Source organism: Phoenix dactylifera, chromosome 8 (assembly GCF_009389715.1).
Source record: "Phoenix dactylifera cultivar Barhee BC4 chromosome 8, palm_55x_up_171113_PBpolish2nd_filt_p, whole genome shotgun sequence".
Lineage (NCBI taxonomy): Eukaryota > Viridiplantae > Streptophyta > Magnoliopsida > Arecales > Arecaceae > Phoenix > Phoenix dactylifera.
Window position 1 is genome coordinate 3,570,616 of NC_052399.1, and position 16,910 is coordinate 3,587,525.

The 16,910-nt window shown below is 40.3% G+C and overlaps 2 protein-coding genes across 2 annotated transcripts; one reads left to right on the forward strand and one right to left on the reverse strand.

Annotated features, from left to right (window-relative positions):
- Positions 1 to 1,403: 1,403 nt before the first annotated feature.
- On the forward strand, positions 1,404 to 7,613 carry LOC120111519 (palmitoyl-acyl carrier protein thioesterase, chloroplastic-like). The gene is made up of 7 exons (XM_039128679.1): positions 1,404 to 1,685; positions 2,301 to 2,874; positions 2,962 to 3,095; positions 4,505 to 4,618; positions 4,788 to 4,959; positions 5,065 to 5,133; positions 7,005 to 7,613. Exons 2-7 carry the CDS (start codon positions 2,359 to 2,361, stop codon positions 7,269 to 7,271), a joined length of 1,272 nt encoding a protein of 423 aa, XP_038984607.1. The 5' UTR covers positions 1,404 to 1,685; positions 2,301 to 2,358; the 3' UTR covers positions 7,272 to 7,613.
- Positions 7,614 to 15,010: 7,397 nt separating this feature from the next.
- LOC108511787 (subtilisin-like protease) lies at positions 15,011 to 15,406 on the reverse strand. Its single transcript, XM_017846110.2, has one exon. It carries the CDS (start codon positions 15,404 to 15,406, stop codon positions 15,011 to 15,013), a length of 396 nt encoding a protein of 131 aa, XP_017701599.2.
- Between the last annotated feature and the right edge of the window lie 1,504 nt (positions 15,407 to 16,910).

Consider the following 16,910-nt stretch of genomic DNA (forward strand, 5'->3'; position numbering starts at 1 on the left):
TATTTTAAAGTAGCTATTCAGATATAACCGAACCTCTCACGCATACATATACCATGAGCTCACCTTCTTTCTTTCGTGACATCCACCATTGAATTGTACAGTGCACAGATATCAAAGCATTCCAATATTTTTCATCAATCTGCACAGATTTTAAAGCAGTTATTCAGATATAACCGAGCCCCTCATGTATACGGCATACATATACCATAAGCTCACCCTTCTTTCGTGATATCAACCATTGACTTATACAATACACATATATCAAAGTATTTTAATATTTTTTTATCTATCTGCACAGATTTTAAAGCAGCTATCCAGATAAAACCGAGCTCCTCAGGCATACGTATACCATGAGCTCTACTAGACCTATCAGGGCTGGGTTGGTCATAGTTAGGTAAAAAAAGGCCCAAGCCCCCAACTAAACCAACTCTGCCGGCTCGCAAGAGTCAAGACCCGAGAGGGCGGCGAGCCCAGCCTCGCAACTGAATGAATCCAATGTCTCTCTCTCTCTCTCTGTCTTGAAATAAATACCAGCTCATGAATAAGTTCCACCGTTAAGACTTAAGCGCACATCACCGCTTTATTCCTGAAATACCCCTGCCCCCCATTCTTTCCGTGGGCGGTCTGGTCGTCAAGGTTGGACGGAGCTTGCTTTAAATCATATGCTCTTGGTCAAACGTTGAATGTTGAATGATTGGATCTTATTTCCACGTATGCTATCATTTGATTTAAAAAAAAATACGGAACAGACACAAAGCATCTTTTACTCTCTTTTATTGCGTCATTGCACTACAAAAGATCAGAATTTTAAGTTTAAAAATAAATGTTATAATAGATTCTTTGGTAAAAATAATTATTAGAACTGTTTTTGTGAAAAAAAAAGTAGGATGGTCTTAACTTTTATAGTTTTATTGTGATGTCTCATGCAGAATAGAAAAAAAAAATAATAGTCACCGTCACTAACAAGATGTAAAAAATAATTATTTTTTAAAAATAAATAAATAATTAATACTAAAATCTAATTCTATAAAAATAAATAATAATTTATTTATACTGAGAAATAAGTATGATTGGATGAGACGAGGAACACATGCAAAATGATAGCATTATTGATCTATATTTCATAATTATTTTCTGAATCAGTAATAGAGAAATTCTAAACAAATACTGAATAGATGTTGACCATCTCGATTAGCTAGGAATAATATTTTTCAGAATCACAAAATGAAGAAGAAAAAAAGAATTTTGAGATCAGTGCAGAAAATGGGAATGGTTCATCACCGTTCAAACAGCCGTTATCTTAGACAACGTTCCAAACCCACCCTCGTAACTTGCCGGGTCGCTTCCAGCTCAACTTCGGAAGTTGTTATTTCTATCGGTAATCGTCTCCAAACTCCAAAGCCGGTTTTTTTCTTGGTAAGACTCCAAAGCCGTTGAAGTATGCGCGCAGGAGACGAAAGCGGGCGAGCGAGAGGCAATAAATAGCAACTCCGGGCCTCGCCTCCAAAACATAACCGCTTGCTCGGCACCAATCTCTCTCTCTCTCTCTCGTTCGTGCGAAGGAGAACAAAACCCTAACCCTAGAAAGAAGGGCAGAGAAGGAGAGGAAGAGCGGTGGGGAAGCGCGAGCGAGCTAGGTTTTGGGCTGGGGAGGCTCCTTTGTCATTGCTGTTGGAGCAGCAAAGGTTCGGAGGCGAGCCATCCTTCTCTCTTTTAGCGTCCCCGCATTTGGACTTTGATGCCTATATTTTATCTCTTCTTTCAATGGATGTGGAGTTTTTCTTTTTGGAATCGGCGCGATCGTGTTTTTGATTTTGAGGCCATGGTCTTCTAATGTCGTGTTTCTGGTTCGCAATCGATCATTGGTAGAAGGATTATTCGGATCTTGATGGTTTCTCTCGTTTTGATTTCGTTTGGTATCACGAACTTTTATAGTTGTCTTTTTTTCTTCCCTCAATTTTCGGGGAAGCTAGACGGTTGGATTTGGTGCATTTTTTTTATTTTTTAATATCAGTTCTTAGTTTTATTAAAGGAAAAAAAAGATTTTTGGATTTTTACGTTAACCAATTTAACCGAGGGAATCTATAACTTATTTTAATCTCTTCTTTTTTTGAATTCTTTTTTTATAGAAAAAGAAGATTCTAAAAAACAAGATATAAAAAAGTAGTTGTTTAACTTGATGATGGGGTGGTTCGCCTGATGGTTTAATTGATGATAAGTCTGGTTGTATGTGCGTCAGTTTACCTTTCCCCAATTTATATGTTCTCACAAAAGTTTGGATTGGTTCTTCTTCGGTGCAGGATTTCTGATCTATAAAAGGCTAATCGCGGTAATTCGGGAAATTTTCACATTCCCATCATGGTTGCTTCGATTGCCGCTTCGGCCTTTTTCTCCGCCCCATCATCTGCCGCCTCCGCGGCATCAGCAAAAGCGTCGAAGACCGCCGGTGAAGGCCCCGGGAGTTTGGATGTCCGCGGAATCGTAGCCAAACCCACCTCCTTTTCAGCAGCTATGCAGGGGAAGGTGAAGGCCCAAACTGTTCCCAAGATTAACGGCGCCAAGGTTGCCCTGAAAGCCGAAACCCAGAAGTCCGACGAAGAAGCTGCCCCTTCTTCAGCCCCAAGAACGTTCTATAATCAATTGCCTGACTGGAGCATGCTCCTTGCCGCTGTAACGACCATCTTCTTGGCGGCGGAGAAGCAGTGGACCCTTCTTGATTGGAAGCCGAGGCGCCCCGATATGCTCGCTGATGCATTTGGCCTGGGGAAGATCGTGCAGGATGGACTAGTTTTCAAGCAGAACTTTTCCATCAGGTCGTATGAAATTGGGGCTGATCGGACTGCTTCTATAGAAACGCTAATGAATCATTTACAGGTGAGCTGAAGGATGATTTAGTGGGTTCGATATTTGGCACCTATTGTTTTTGATGTTTTTATGTCTCACAATGTCGTATCTCCGCAGGAGACAGCACTTAATCATGTGAAGAGTGCTGGGCTAATGGGCGATGGTTTTGGTGCTACACCAGAGATGAGCAAAAGAAATTTGATATGGGTTGTCACCAGAATGCGGGTTCTGATCGAGCACTATCCTTCCTGGTATTTTCCTTTCTCGAGATCATATCCTTTCTTTTATCTCACTCAGAATAAGTAAATCTAATACTAATGAAATTTACTGTTTCTTATAGTAGGCTTTCTATTTGTCTATCCAAAAATGGTTAAAATCAATGTATAGCATATAATTGCGGTTTTTAAAAGTGCTGTATGTCACCCTGTTAATCTTGGCTGAGATGGATATCTGGTAAAAAATGAAAGGAACTGAGTTATTCTGAGATCTTGGCTGATCTATAGGAACCAAGATATTGCAACGTCTGTCAAATCGTAAAATCAGGGTTAATGATAATTTGAAGTTGTCGGTTTTGATTTGTAATTATTAAATAATCAATTGAAGATTATAAATGAATGATTGAAAAAAATCAGATATATTGGTTTGCACTAGATAAGACAATGAGGACTGAGATTTGTATGTATCAGGCAGGAAAGTCCTGATGGTGATATGAACCTATATCTTTGCCGAGATGGAAACTTTGCATACAAGGAGCCCTTTAGGCTATCCTTTTGGACTGGATGTTTGGTTTCATTGAGGCTTAATCCCCCAAGCTAAATTATAAAGGGCAGATGGTTTCAGAAAATGCAATTTTGTTTGTACCATACAAATATAAAAAATAATAAGTTAGTTCTTCCGGAGACACTGTTTTAGAGGCATGCATGAACCATGGTTTCTCTTGGTTGTTGAACGGCTAGCTCTAGAGTTTTCACTCTTCAAATTCCTATTTCATGTCAAGTATTCCTTTTCCGGTTTATTCTGTTCAATAGCTTATGTGGTCAATAATAATGGGCTGCTATGATTCTTTCTCATCTGGAAAAGTCAAAACAGAAACCTGTGGCTTTGTGCTATATAAAATTGTGAAATTCCTGTAAATGCTTGCTGAAACTTGGTCTAAACTCTGGAAATATTTGCTTGACTCTGATTTGTCTAATCAATTGTTTCTTTTTTCTACTATGCTTTTCCTGCTTCTTCTTCTTCTTCTTAACCTTTCCGTTATCTTGTTGTTTAAACAATGGCATAAATGGTCAGCAATGAGGGGTTTGACTGATCATCATTAAAGGTCAAATTTTAAAATAGATACCACTCTGCCTGGTCAGGTCAATGCTTTGGGATCTTCGGTCATCAATACTGGCCTAAAATCCCTTTGACCTTCATCCATCATTTGGGTCAGAGCTTCGCGCTTTGACATGTTTTTCTTTTCCTGGGTCTTAAAAAATGAATTGCTTGTGTCTATGTTTGACTTCCCACATAGTGATGCATTAGGCACTTTATCTTGTGATTGCCTCGATAGAGGAAAATGGAATATTCTTTTCATGGTTATTTTAGAAATATAACCATGACAATGTTGAATCTCTAATATATAATCTTGTTTAATAGTGTTTTTCATCTGATTTTACAGGGGGGATGTTGTTGAAGTAGATACATGGGTTGGTGCAACTGGAAAAAATGGGATGCGTCGCGATTGGCATGTTCGTGACTACCGAACGGGCCAAACCATCTTGCGAGCTACCAGGTTGGTATTTGCTTTTCTAGCATGAACATCACTAAGTATATGATGTGATGTGCCACTGTCCTTGATTTCAAAAAAAGTACTATTTTACTCCGTTCCATTTTTATTATGCTTGCTTGTGCTTCTCACTACTTAACATTGGGTGAACTGAATAGTGGTTTTTGACATGTAGTGTGTGGGTGATGATGAATAAGCACACTAGGAAGTTGTCTAAAGTACCCGAAGAAGTTAGAGCAGAAATAGGGCCTTACTTTGTGGAACGCGCTGCTATTGTGGATGAGGACAGCAGAAAGCTTCCAAAGCTTGATGATGATACTGCAGATTATATCAAAAAGGGCCTAACTGTAAGTATGAGGTCTCCATATAGAGTGCTCTTGATTTTCCCTTCATTTCATCAGCTTTTTTTCCTCCTCTTAAGCTATATATATATATTTGCTTATATCATGCAGCCTCGATGGAGTGATTTAGATGTCAATCAGCATGTGAACAATGTCAAATATATTGGCTGGATTCTTGAGGTAATTTTAGAGAGCTGTTAGCCATCTTAAAACTTATTTCTGAGTATATATTGCGGCTATGTAAATTCTAGGGAACTTTTCTTTTTTGCCTCTTTTTTTTTTTTGGCATTACCCTTGCCCTGTTCTTACTTTTCTTGCTTATAAAATACATGAGCGGGCATCCAACCAAAACCTGCCCCCCTCCACCCCTGCTGGTGGAAATAAAAAACATGCGTCCCCCACCTGTTCCTCAAATAAAAAAAAGATATTATGATTGCGATTCACCAGTATCTGTTCATTCCCTGAAGTTAAAAAGATATTATTTTGTGATTTATTAAATCTTAGTTACATGGACCATGTGGATGCAGTGATATGCCCAATCTTGAACAAATATGACATAATTGTTCGCTGAAACTAGCAATGGACACGTTATCTGCACATTAAAAAATAAATCAAGAGTACAAAGAATTGGGGATAGGGTAAAATATGTCGATTAGATAAAGAACGATTTTAATTTTAAAGAGGGTCCAATAGGCTTGGAATTGTTGATAAGATGGATAGACTGTTTTTTTAGGAAAATAGAGTCCAACTAGTTTGGATGTTGGATGTCAGAGTAAATAGAGGTGAAGAAATAAATAAAGGCACATGTGGATGTTCATCATACTTTTTGTTCTTTTTTTTTTGCAAATATCATGGAGAGAGAAATTAAAGATGTTCTGGTAACAGAATTTGACAGTCGGGATCTAAAATGACATATCCCTTTCTCATTTAGTAATATAGTATAGAAAGGATACAATATGATTGGTCAAAACCATAAACGTTGTATACTTTTACATATTTGGCATCCATTGAGAATAATAGAATATCACAGTAATATGTTTCATGTACAAACTCCATTATTTAGTCAAAACTCAAATCCATAATACTTTAGTCCATACTACATAAAACAGTAAAATTATAATCCATCAGTTTTACCACTATAATGGTCCACATTCACTGGAAAATGATTAAAAAAGAACTATAACCACAAGGCAAAACACATCCTGTGAGTGTCTGTTGCATTTCACTTTTAAAAGCAGCATACCGAAAATGTCTGATGTGTATCCTAGTCTTAAGTAGCTTGAAATATCTATATACCCTTGGCTGGCGAGTTATTACTCAAACGTATAATTTCAGTAGTTTTAGTTGTGGATTTGCTATGAGGTGGTCTGAGGTTTGGAATATATCTTTTTCATGCAAATGCTTAAAACATGATAATTTAGAATGTTAAAATTTGCCTTGCAGCTTATACAAACAATACATCAAAAGCAATCCAGATTGAGATGGTATCACGACTCATATTTGCAAACTTTGGCAGTCTTTATTTTTCCGGTTGTTCATTGAAATACATCATGTGCATTATTTGCTGATTGCAACACATTGATGCATTTCACATGGTTCTGGCCCATGGAATATAGCGAACGTGTCTTTCTTACCTCTTTCTTTATCTGAACGATCCTTGCTAGTACTACTAATTTCATATCTGAAATATACTTTCTGTGCTTTCTTTTATGGAACTTGTGGTACACTCTTATTGCATTGAAAAATTATTGCTTGCATGGCCGCACTGGTGCATGCCACCAATCACCACGGTATATTGCGGTGGGCCAAACACTGAGATGAGCGCGCGATGAATGGAACCCATGCACGAGCATGCAGTGATTGCTCGGGTGCACCAGCGTTGGCCATGCATGCAGTGCATGCAATAATTTCTCCATTGCATTTATGTGTTACGTGGGTGCGCATCCCCATCCTCTTGAACTTTTGTCTATGAATCTATTCGTGGTATATTAAGTGAACTTGCAACATACATTCTAAGTAAATGATTCATTTCTGTTCTACTATGCTGGCAGAGTGCTCCAATATCAATCCTGGAGAATCATGAGCTTGCAAGCATGTCTCTGGAATATAGGAGGGAGTGTGGGAGGGACAGCATGCTGCAATCTCTCACTGCAGTCTCTAATGACTTGACTGATGGCTTACCGGAAGCTAGCATCGAGTGCCAGCATCTGCTGCAGCTGGAACGCGGGGCTGAACTTGTGAAGGGACGGACAGAATGGAGGCCCAAGAGTTCCCCGGGTCTCGGAAACATGGGGCCAACTCCAGGTGGCAGCGCATGATGTGGCATTGAAATACTGCTGCTTTCCATTCTCAACTGTGCCAGCATGGAGCTGATCAGCCGAGTGGTTTTAGTCCTGCTTTCATTCTCAACTGTGCTCGGATGGAGCTGAGTGGTTTTAGTCCTTTCTAGTGTGTACAATTTCAAGTTGTCCTTAGTAGAAAGAGAGGGGGAGAGGGACCAGATCAAACTGGTTATGTTTGTTGGGTTTTTCTTTTTTATTTTCACTTATTTTTTCCCCCTCTCACCCTCCTGTCTTGGTTTTCATTGGAATCATACTGGATGCTCTGTGTAAGTAATTAAGCAATGTTGTTGTATAATTTTCTGTCAAAAGTTGGTGAAGTAACTAAAGTAGCTTTTGATTGGTCTAATTGCTTGCCTACTTTGTGGTTCCTTTTTTTTTTTTTTTATTTTGGGCATGCGGCATGTGGATATTATAGGATTGAAGAGCATTGGGGTCCAATTAGCTTATGATCGGTATGATTGCTTGTCTCGTTCGTGCGTCCCAGCTAAAAGTAATTGGGTTGCATGTGGAGTGTCGTCCTTATAGGATTGAAGAACATTGGGGTTCGGTCTTCTATTGTAACAGGATATACAGTTATCAACCGCTGGCTATTTTGGATTGTCCTGTGCTTGTCGCCCGGAAAGAATAAGAGCCACGGTCCCTAAACGACTTTTAACGGCAGGCTGGGAGTCGGGCTTCTCGAGCGCTTGCGCGTTTAGATTATCCAACATCTGAATTTCTTGTGTTTTCTTTTTGGTTGCTGTGATTAATTTGGCTTTTTCAGTGGACCCTGTCCACTTCAAGTTTCACAGCTTAGAAATAAGGTATTTTTACCACTTTTTTGTTTTTCCTGCGAATCAAACGAATCCAAAAGGAAATTTATTCATACCATGCCACGAGGTGAGGAGGCAGCCCATATGGTGAATACAGCGGTTTGAGAAAAGAAAAAAGGAAAAGCAATTTTTGAGAATCCTATTACTTGCTTCAGAATTTATTTTTATCGAAATGTAAGTAATTTAATTTTTCTTCTCCTTCGGCAAAAATTCGATCAGACTAAACTTAATGTATGATTTCTCTAAATTACACACAGAAATTTGTGCTGAGAGTAAGCTTGTTATCGTTCCAGGTCTACGCTAGTATTCTTTTGGCTCATGATTTTAGAGCCATCACAATCCATTGAATCATCAGGTTGGTCGGGCCATAATAGATTTTGAGGTTCGTCGGGTTATTTAGGCCGGTCTGGGTTTAAGTTCAGTCCAATGGCTGACAAAAGAAAAGTACATTTTTTTTTAAATTTATATTTAAAGACAATAAAATGCCACTCAAAGAGTTTCCTGAGTTCATCAAAAAGAAGAAGAAGAGGGTTCTCAAGATATCAGGTTTGGTAACAATACATTTGACTTAACGCACACTCCAGGAACTGGGGTGGTGCACACTCTCATCCCAACCTATATATTTACCTGTCAAATCTATGTTGCATGGCTACAACCTCCCCTGGGTGTTCTAAAAGTAATCTTTCATGGATCTGTGTCTCATGACAGTGCAGCTGCAGGTTTTGTCATCAGAGATCACAATAGTAGATTGATATATGGCCAGGGGAAGCATTTATTTACATATCTTCCGTTTTATATGCACAATTAATAGCGGCATGGGCTGATCTTGGGATTGATATTCTACAATATAGAGCTCAGCAAGTATGGTTAGAAGGTGATTCTGCAACTGTAATTCAGTGGTTAACTTCTCCAGCAACATGCAGCTATGTTGATCACCCTCAAGATCTCGTCTGCTGGAAGCAAAATTTGATGGTCTTTAAGGTGACCTACATTTACTGCAAGGAAAACTAAGCAGCAGATTAGGTTGCATTTCATGCTTTGCAGAGAGCTTGCTGTTTCTCATATCGTACATGCCTCCCTCCATAGTTGATCCCCTCTATATATCAACAAAAAAAAAGAAAAAAAGAAAAAAAAAGCTCGGGTTGTGTCATTTGTGCAAAAGTGATCGATCTCTTTTCGCGACGTCAACCATTAATCGATCTTTTATCCATCCATCTATATAGATCTCAAAGTAGTGATCTAACAGTCGTTGACCGTTGAAGGATAGTGAATCCTTCTTTGGCGCGAAAGAGACAACACCCCAAAAAAGACAACTCGTGGTTCAACCTCATCTCGTAGGTCGTCCTGTTCCCTTAGTTACGTTAATCCCCTTACGGCACTTGGCGTGCGACTTAGCTTCACCCCTTAGAAGAAACATCAACAAATCAATGATATGGATATTGTTGCGGGGTTTTTTGGGCCTCGATAATAGCACAGTCCCAACCGAGCTGAGCAGAGAAAGCAACTGCGTCCTACTCTGGGGTGCCCGATACTGGGTCGGGAGCCACCCCTCACGGTTTTGTCCCGCAAAAGAACCCTCGTGAGGAAAGGCTTTTAATCTCCCCATTATAAGATACAGACCTTTTCGCTAAACGGTCAGTACGGGACTAAATTCGAGCCCTCCCACAACACAGCCCTCTCAGCGGGAAGGTCCTGGGCCGGACATAAACCGGCGTAGCCCCCAGGCTTGAGAGGGGGGTGGGGGAGGGTACCCCTATCTGGCGCGCCATCTGTTGCGGGATTTTTTGGGCTTCAGCAACAACACAGTCCCAACCGAGCCGAGCAGAGAAAGCGACTGCGTCCCCCACGAGGTATTGTCCGCTCTGGAGCGCCCGATACTGGGTCGAGAGCTACTCCTCATGGTTTTGTCCCGCAAAAAGGCCCTCGTGAAGAAAGGTTTTTAACCTCTCCATTATAAGGTACAGATCTTTCCGCTGAACGGTCGGTATGGGACTAAATTCGGGCCCTCCCACAACATATATTAACACGAGAATTCAAAGAGATACTAGTTTAAATTATTGTCGCTATTATTGTCAACAAAAAACAACGATTCAAACCTTGATTGGGTTTTCAATCTACAAATATAAAAAAATAATTCTTGCATCTATTCTCATACTCAAAAAAATCTTTGCATGCAATCTATATATTTAAATATGACAATACTATGCGCACCATTGAATTCAGGGGTTTCAAAAATATAAATTTTCTTGGATTGAGCTGACTATGGCAAGATCACACAAGATATTCTATGGCCATGGCTTAAATCATTCTTAATTTTTTTTAATAATTTTTAAGAAAAAGAAATGGTTATTCTCCACCAAGAGAAAAGATGGGATTTGAACAAATGTTTTTGGGTATCATATTCGCCGCTAGTGACTTTTTTCCCTTAAACTATTTGGACCAATAACTATTTTTCAAACCTAAACTATACTTATCAGCCTGAAAAACAGATCGAATTAGACCTAATTATATTGTGCATTCCTAGTTGCAAACATGTTATTCTTACTAAGAATCTCATATCATGTGTTCCAATAATGCAGGATTACAAATATCCAAGAGAAAGTGGTGTAACCTTGGAATGGCAGGTTCATGACGATCATTGCAGCTCCGCCGGCGGCATAGACTACTACGGCCCTGTTTGGGAGAGCTGTGGGCAGTAGAGCAGTTGGAAGTAGAGCTGTTGGAAGTAGAGCTGTCTGAAGTAGAGCTGTTATAAAAAGCTGTTTGCTGTTTGGTAATTACATTTGTAAAGTGCTGTGGCACTTTAACATATGTTTGGTAAACAAACTGAGAAAGTACTTATGTATGACAAAATTACCATAAAGGACATTGCATAGTATTATACAACATAACATAATAAAACATAACATATATTAATACATAAATATACGATATAGTATAATATTATTGTAATATAAATAATATTATTATAATATAGCATAATAGTAATATAATTATTAGAGTAAATTAATTTTTGATAATATAACATAATATTAAATTATTTAACATAACATATTAATGTATTATGATATAATGTAATATATATTATATTTATAGTATAATACAATAATAAAGGTATAAAATATTATAATTATTAGTATAAATTAATTTCTCATAATATAACATAATATTAAATTATTTGAAATAACATTTAATGTATTATGATGTAATGTAATATAATATAATATTTATAGTATAATACAATAATAAAGGTATAAAATATTATAATTATTAGTAAAAATTAATTTTTCATAATATAACATAATATTAAATTATTTAAAAAAACATATTAATGTATTATGATATAACGTATTATGATATTATATTTATAGTATAATACAATAATAAAGATATAAAATATTATAATTATTAGTATAAATTAATTTTTCATAATATAACATAATATTAAATTATTTAAAATAACATATTAATGTATTATGATGTAATGTTATGTAATATAATATTTATAGTATAATACATTAATAAAGGTATAAAATTATTTAAAATAACATAATATTAAATTATTTAAAATAATAAAGGTATAATTTAATATTTTTATTTATTTATTTATTTATTTATTTGTTCATTTATATACATATTTATTTATTTATTTATTTTCTTTATTTTCTTTTTCTTTCCTTTTTTTTCTTCCCTTTTTTTCTTTCCTTTTTCTTCTTTTTCTTTCCTTTTCTTTTTTCTTCTCTTCTTCTCCTTCCTTCCTCTCTTTCCTTCTTCTCCTTTCTTCTCCCGCAAGGCCGGTGGCGCCGGAAGGGGGCCGGGCCGCAGCGGCTGCGGGAGGAGGCCCGGGAGGGGGCCGGGACGGCGGGCCCCGGCGACCGCGGGGGAGGGGGGGCTCGGGAGGGGGCCGGGACGGCGGGCCGCGACGACTGCGGGGGGAGGGGGGCTCGGGAGGGGGCCGGGACGGCAGGCCGCGGGGGGAGGGGGGCTCGGGAGGGGGCCGGGACGGCGGGCCGCGACGACCGCGGGGGGAGGGGGGGCTCGGGAGGGGGCCGGGACGGCGGGCCGCGGGGGGAGGGGGGCTCGGGAGGGGGCCGGGACGGCGGGCCTCGGCGACCGCGAGGGAGGGGGGGCTCGGGAGGGGGCCAGGACGGCGGGCCGCGGGGGGAGGGGGTGCTCGGGAGGGGGCCGGGACGGCGGGCCTCGGCGACCGTGAGGGAGGGGGGGCATTGAGGAGAAGGAGATAGAGAGGGGGAGAGAGAGAGAGAGAGGGAGGATGGTGAGAGAGGAAGAGACGGTGGGATGGGGATTTTTGGGAGGAAAAATGAACTTTTAAATGGGGGTATTTTGGTCAAAAATACAGCTTCCCGACAAAGCTGAAAACAGCGTTTTCGGAAAGCTCCAAAATGGAGCTTCTGCCAAAAAGTTGTTTTCAGCTTCCCGCAAAAGCTGAAACAGCTTTTCCAAAATTTTACCAAACACCCTTTTTTACCTAAAAGTACTTTTGGAGGGCCAGAAAGTGCTTTTTGGCCCTCCAAAAGCTCCCCCAAACAGGGCCTACCTCTCCTTTTTCGGTATCCTTTATTGCACCGCTCCAGCATAACACCACCTTTCCATATACAACCTCCCCTGGGTGTTCTAAAAGTAATCTTTCATGGATCTGTGTCTCATGACAGTGCAGCTGCAGGTTTTGTCATCAGAGATCACAATAGTAGATTGATATATGGCCAGGGGAAGCATTTATTTACATATCTTCCGTTTTATATGCACAATTAATAGCGGCACGGGCTGATCTTGGGATTGATATTCTACAATATAGAGCTCAGCAAGTATGGTTAGAAGGTGATTCTGCAACTGTAATTCAGTGGTTAACTTCTCCAGCAACATGCAGCTATGTTGATCACCCTCAAGATCTCGTCTGCTGGAAGCAAAATTTGATGGTCTTTAAGGTGACCTACATTTACTGCAAGGAAAACTAAGCAGCAGATTAGGTTGCATTTCATACTTTGCAGAGAGCTTGCTGTTTCTCATATCGTACATGCCTCCCTCCATAGTTGATCCCCTCTATATATCAACAAAAAAAAAGAAAAAAAGAAAAAAAAAAAAGCTCGGGTTGTGTCATTTGTGCAAAAGTGATCGATCTCTTTTCGCGACGTCAACCATTAATCGATCTTTTATCCATCCATCTATATAGATCTCAAAGTAGTGATCTAACAGTCGTTGACCGTTAGTGAATCCTTCTTTGGCGTGAAAGAGACAACACCCCAAAAAAGACAACTCGTGGTTCAACCTCATCTCGTAGGTCGTCCTGTTCCCTTAGTTACGTTAATCCCCTTACGGCACTTGGCGTGCGACTTAGCTTCACCCCTTAGAAGAAACATCAACAAATCAATGATATGGATATTGTTGCGGGGTTTTTTGGGCCTCGATAATAGCACAGTCCCAACCGAGCCGAGCAGAGAAAGCAACTACGTCCTACTCTGGGGTGCCCGATACTGGGTCGGGAGCCACCCCTCACGGTTTTGTTCCGCAAAAGAACCCTCGTGAGGAAAGGCTTTTAATCTCCCCATTATAAGGTACAGACCTTTTCGCTAAACGGTCAGTACGGGACTAAATTCGAGCCCTCCCACAACACAGCCCTCTCAGCGGGAAGGTCCTGGGACGGACATAAACCGGCGTAGCCCCCAGGCTTGAGAGGGGGGTGGGGGAGGGTACCCCTATCTGGCGCGCCATCTGTTGCGGGATTTTTTGGGCTTCAGCAACAACACAGTCCCAACCGAGCCGAGCAGAGAAAGCGACTGCGTCCCCTACGAGGTATTGTCCGCTCTGGAGCGCCCGATACTGGGTCGAGAGCCACTCCTCATGGTTTTGTCCCGCAAAAGGGCCCTCGTGAAGAAAGGTTTTTAACCTCTCCATTATAAGGTACAGATCTTTCCGCTGAACGGTCGGTATGGGACTAAATTCGGGCCCTCCCACAACATATATTAACACGAGAATTCAAAGAGATACTAGTTTAAATTATTGTCGCTATTATTGTCAACAAAAAACAACGATTCAAACCTTGATTGGGTTTTCAATCTACAAATATAAAAAAATAATTCTTGCATCTATTCTCATACTCAAAAAAATCTTTGCATGCAATCTATATATTTAAATATGACAATACTATGCGCACCATTGAATTCAGGGGTTTCAAAAATATAAATTTTCTTGGATTGAGCTGACTTTGGCAAGATCACACAAGACATTCTATGGCCATGGCTTAAATCATTCTTAATATTTTTTAATAATTTTTAAGAAAAAGAAATGGTTATTCTCCACCAAGAGAAAAGATGGGATTTGAACAAATGTTTTTGGGTATCATATTCGCCGCTAGTGACTTTTTTCCCTTAAACTATTTGGACCAATAACTATTTTTCAAACCTAAACTATACTTATCAGCCTGAAAAACAGATCGAATTAGACCTAATTATATTGTGCATTCCTAGTTGCAAACATGTTATTCTTACTAAGAATCTCATATCATGTGTTCCAATAATGCAGGATTACAAATATCCAAGAGAAAGTGGTGTAACCTTGGAATGGCAGGTTCATGACGATCATTGCAGCTCCGCCGGCGGCATAGACTACTACCTCTCCTTTTTCGGTATCCTTTATTGCACCGCTCCAGCATAACACCACCTTTCCATAAACGTCGATATAATCCAACGAGCCTTTCAGACAGTAGGAGGCATTTAGATCCCCATACATGCCGGGGTACACCAGGGGCAACAAGGTGGTGGAATCGAAAGAGCTGGGCCGGAAGGCGGATTCTCCCTCGAATTCCATCCCATTTCCAAGCTCCACCATCGCTCGAATTCTTCTATCCGTCGAGCTCGCGCCTACCGCGCGGGAACCCAAGGGGCGTCATGGTTGACGGTATTGATCTCCGGGCCATCGTTGCCGGCAGCCGCACAAGGGAAGATCGATCCCCTTCTCAACAGCAGCCAGCGAGCCGATGGCGACGGGGTCCTGATAGAATGTGGCATTGGGGGCACCATTGATGGACATCGAGAGCACATCGACTCCGTCCTTGATGGCTTGATCTATAGCGGCATATATGTCGCTGCCGGAGCAACCGTCGTGGAAGCACACCTTGTAGATGGCCAGGTGAGCTTTCGGAGCCATTCCGGAGGCGACGCCCTTCGCCATTCCGAGGACCTCAGCATCGTCGACGAAGCGTCCCGCGGCCGTGCTGGCCACGTGAGTGCCATGTCCATCATCGTCGGTCGCCGGGGCTCTCGTCCCATTTTGGAACCCCATTGCACCGATGATCTTGTTGTTGCAAGCGAATCCGCCGGACCGGCACCGTCCCCTCCTTATAGGTTCGGACTTGGCCAGGACCGACTCCTTGGTCGTCGGCTATGCGCAGAATTTGGCCGTGACTGCTAACAATATCGGGGTTGGGCGATAATAAGAGAAAGGCTAAGAAGAAGTGCATGAGGTATTGGTCCTCCATTAATGGAAGGATCGAAATGGATGGAGAGCAAGCAGGAGGAGGATGATCAAATCATGACTTCCTAACAACAAATTTCATGGATAAATAGGCGATAGGAACTCATTTTTAAATGCTACATGCTTTTCTTTTGAGCAATGAATAATTGTCACTGTGTTGGTTAGCTAATTGAGACAAAGTAGGAAACTTCGCCTGCATTAAAATATGCACACATGACGTCCACAAAGCAATAATACAGTAGGCAGCTTGTAAAGACGACAATAATGGAAGAGTTAATGATATCATAACGAAAATAAGAGCCATATAATCCCTGTCGCAAACATTTAAATACTCGCCTGATCAACTTCCCACGCTGAAATATGAGAGACATTATTCTGGGTTTTGAAACCTGCCGCTGCTGTATCCAGTGAAACACGTTTGTTTTCATGGAAGTTGGTTGCGTGGGCCAAGTCAGGTCTACACCAATACGGATTTAGAGGAGGATGGATTTAGTTTCTTGTACGCTTGAAATCATAAGATGAGGACATTCTTCCTCCATCTGTCCTTTAAAACATATCGACTACATAGTATACTTTTAGCAAAACATATATCAGAGTGATCTCAAAAGACAAAAAAGCTTTTGATCACCTTTATTACGAAAAAAATACCCAAAATGGTTGGGGACAAGCGGGCTATTAGTTTCAGGTCCATGATATCCTAAGGCATTATATCAATTTATCATAGAACTGCCGACCACTATAGCAACACATCTCTCAAAATTGTGTCTTTCTGATTGTATCTTTTGCACGAAATAATGATTCACCTTCTTTTGTGACATCAACCATTGGATCGCGTGATGGCTACATCAAGATCCATGCAGATGGATGAAAGAAAAGTTTGGAATGTTTGGTGATCAGTGGTTGACGATGCGAAAAAAAAGGTCAATCATGCTTCTATACAACCCCAACCTAACTATTCAAATGGTGGTAGGAGGTTTTTGGCTAACCCATACTTAGAAGGATATAGGACTGAAATTTGTACTCATACCTACTTTATTATTCAGAAAAATAGCAGGAAGCGTGTAATTCTATTCCATTAATATATAAGAAGCTAAAGCTAGTCATGGTCCTCATTTGATGATGGATTCTTAAACAGGTTCTAATAAATAATTCCAATCCCTGATTTAACTACCAAAAAAAAAAAGGAAAATAGAATCTCTGATTACATGGATACGTGATCTCTACCTTCACAGGTAGAGGGGGAAAGGGAGAAAATGTATCTCCACCATACCCACATAAACTACCGTTTGGTCGATTTACTCATTTTATAGTT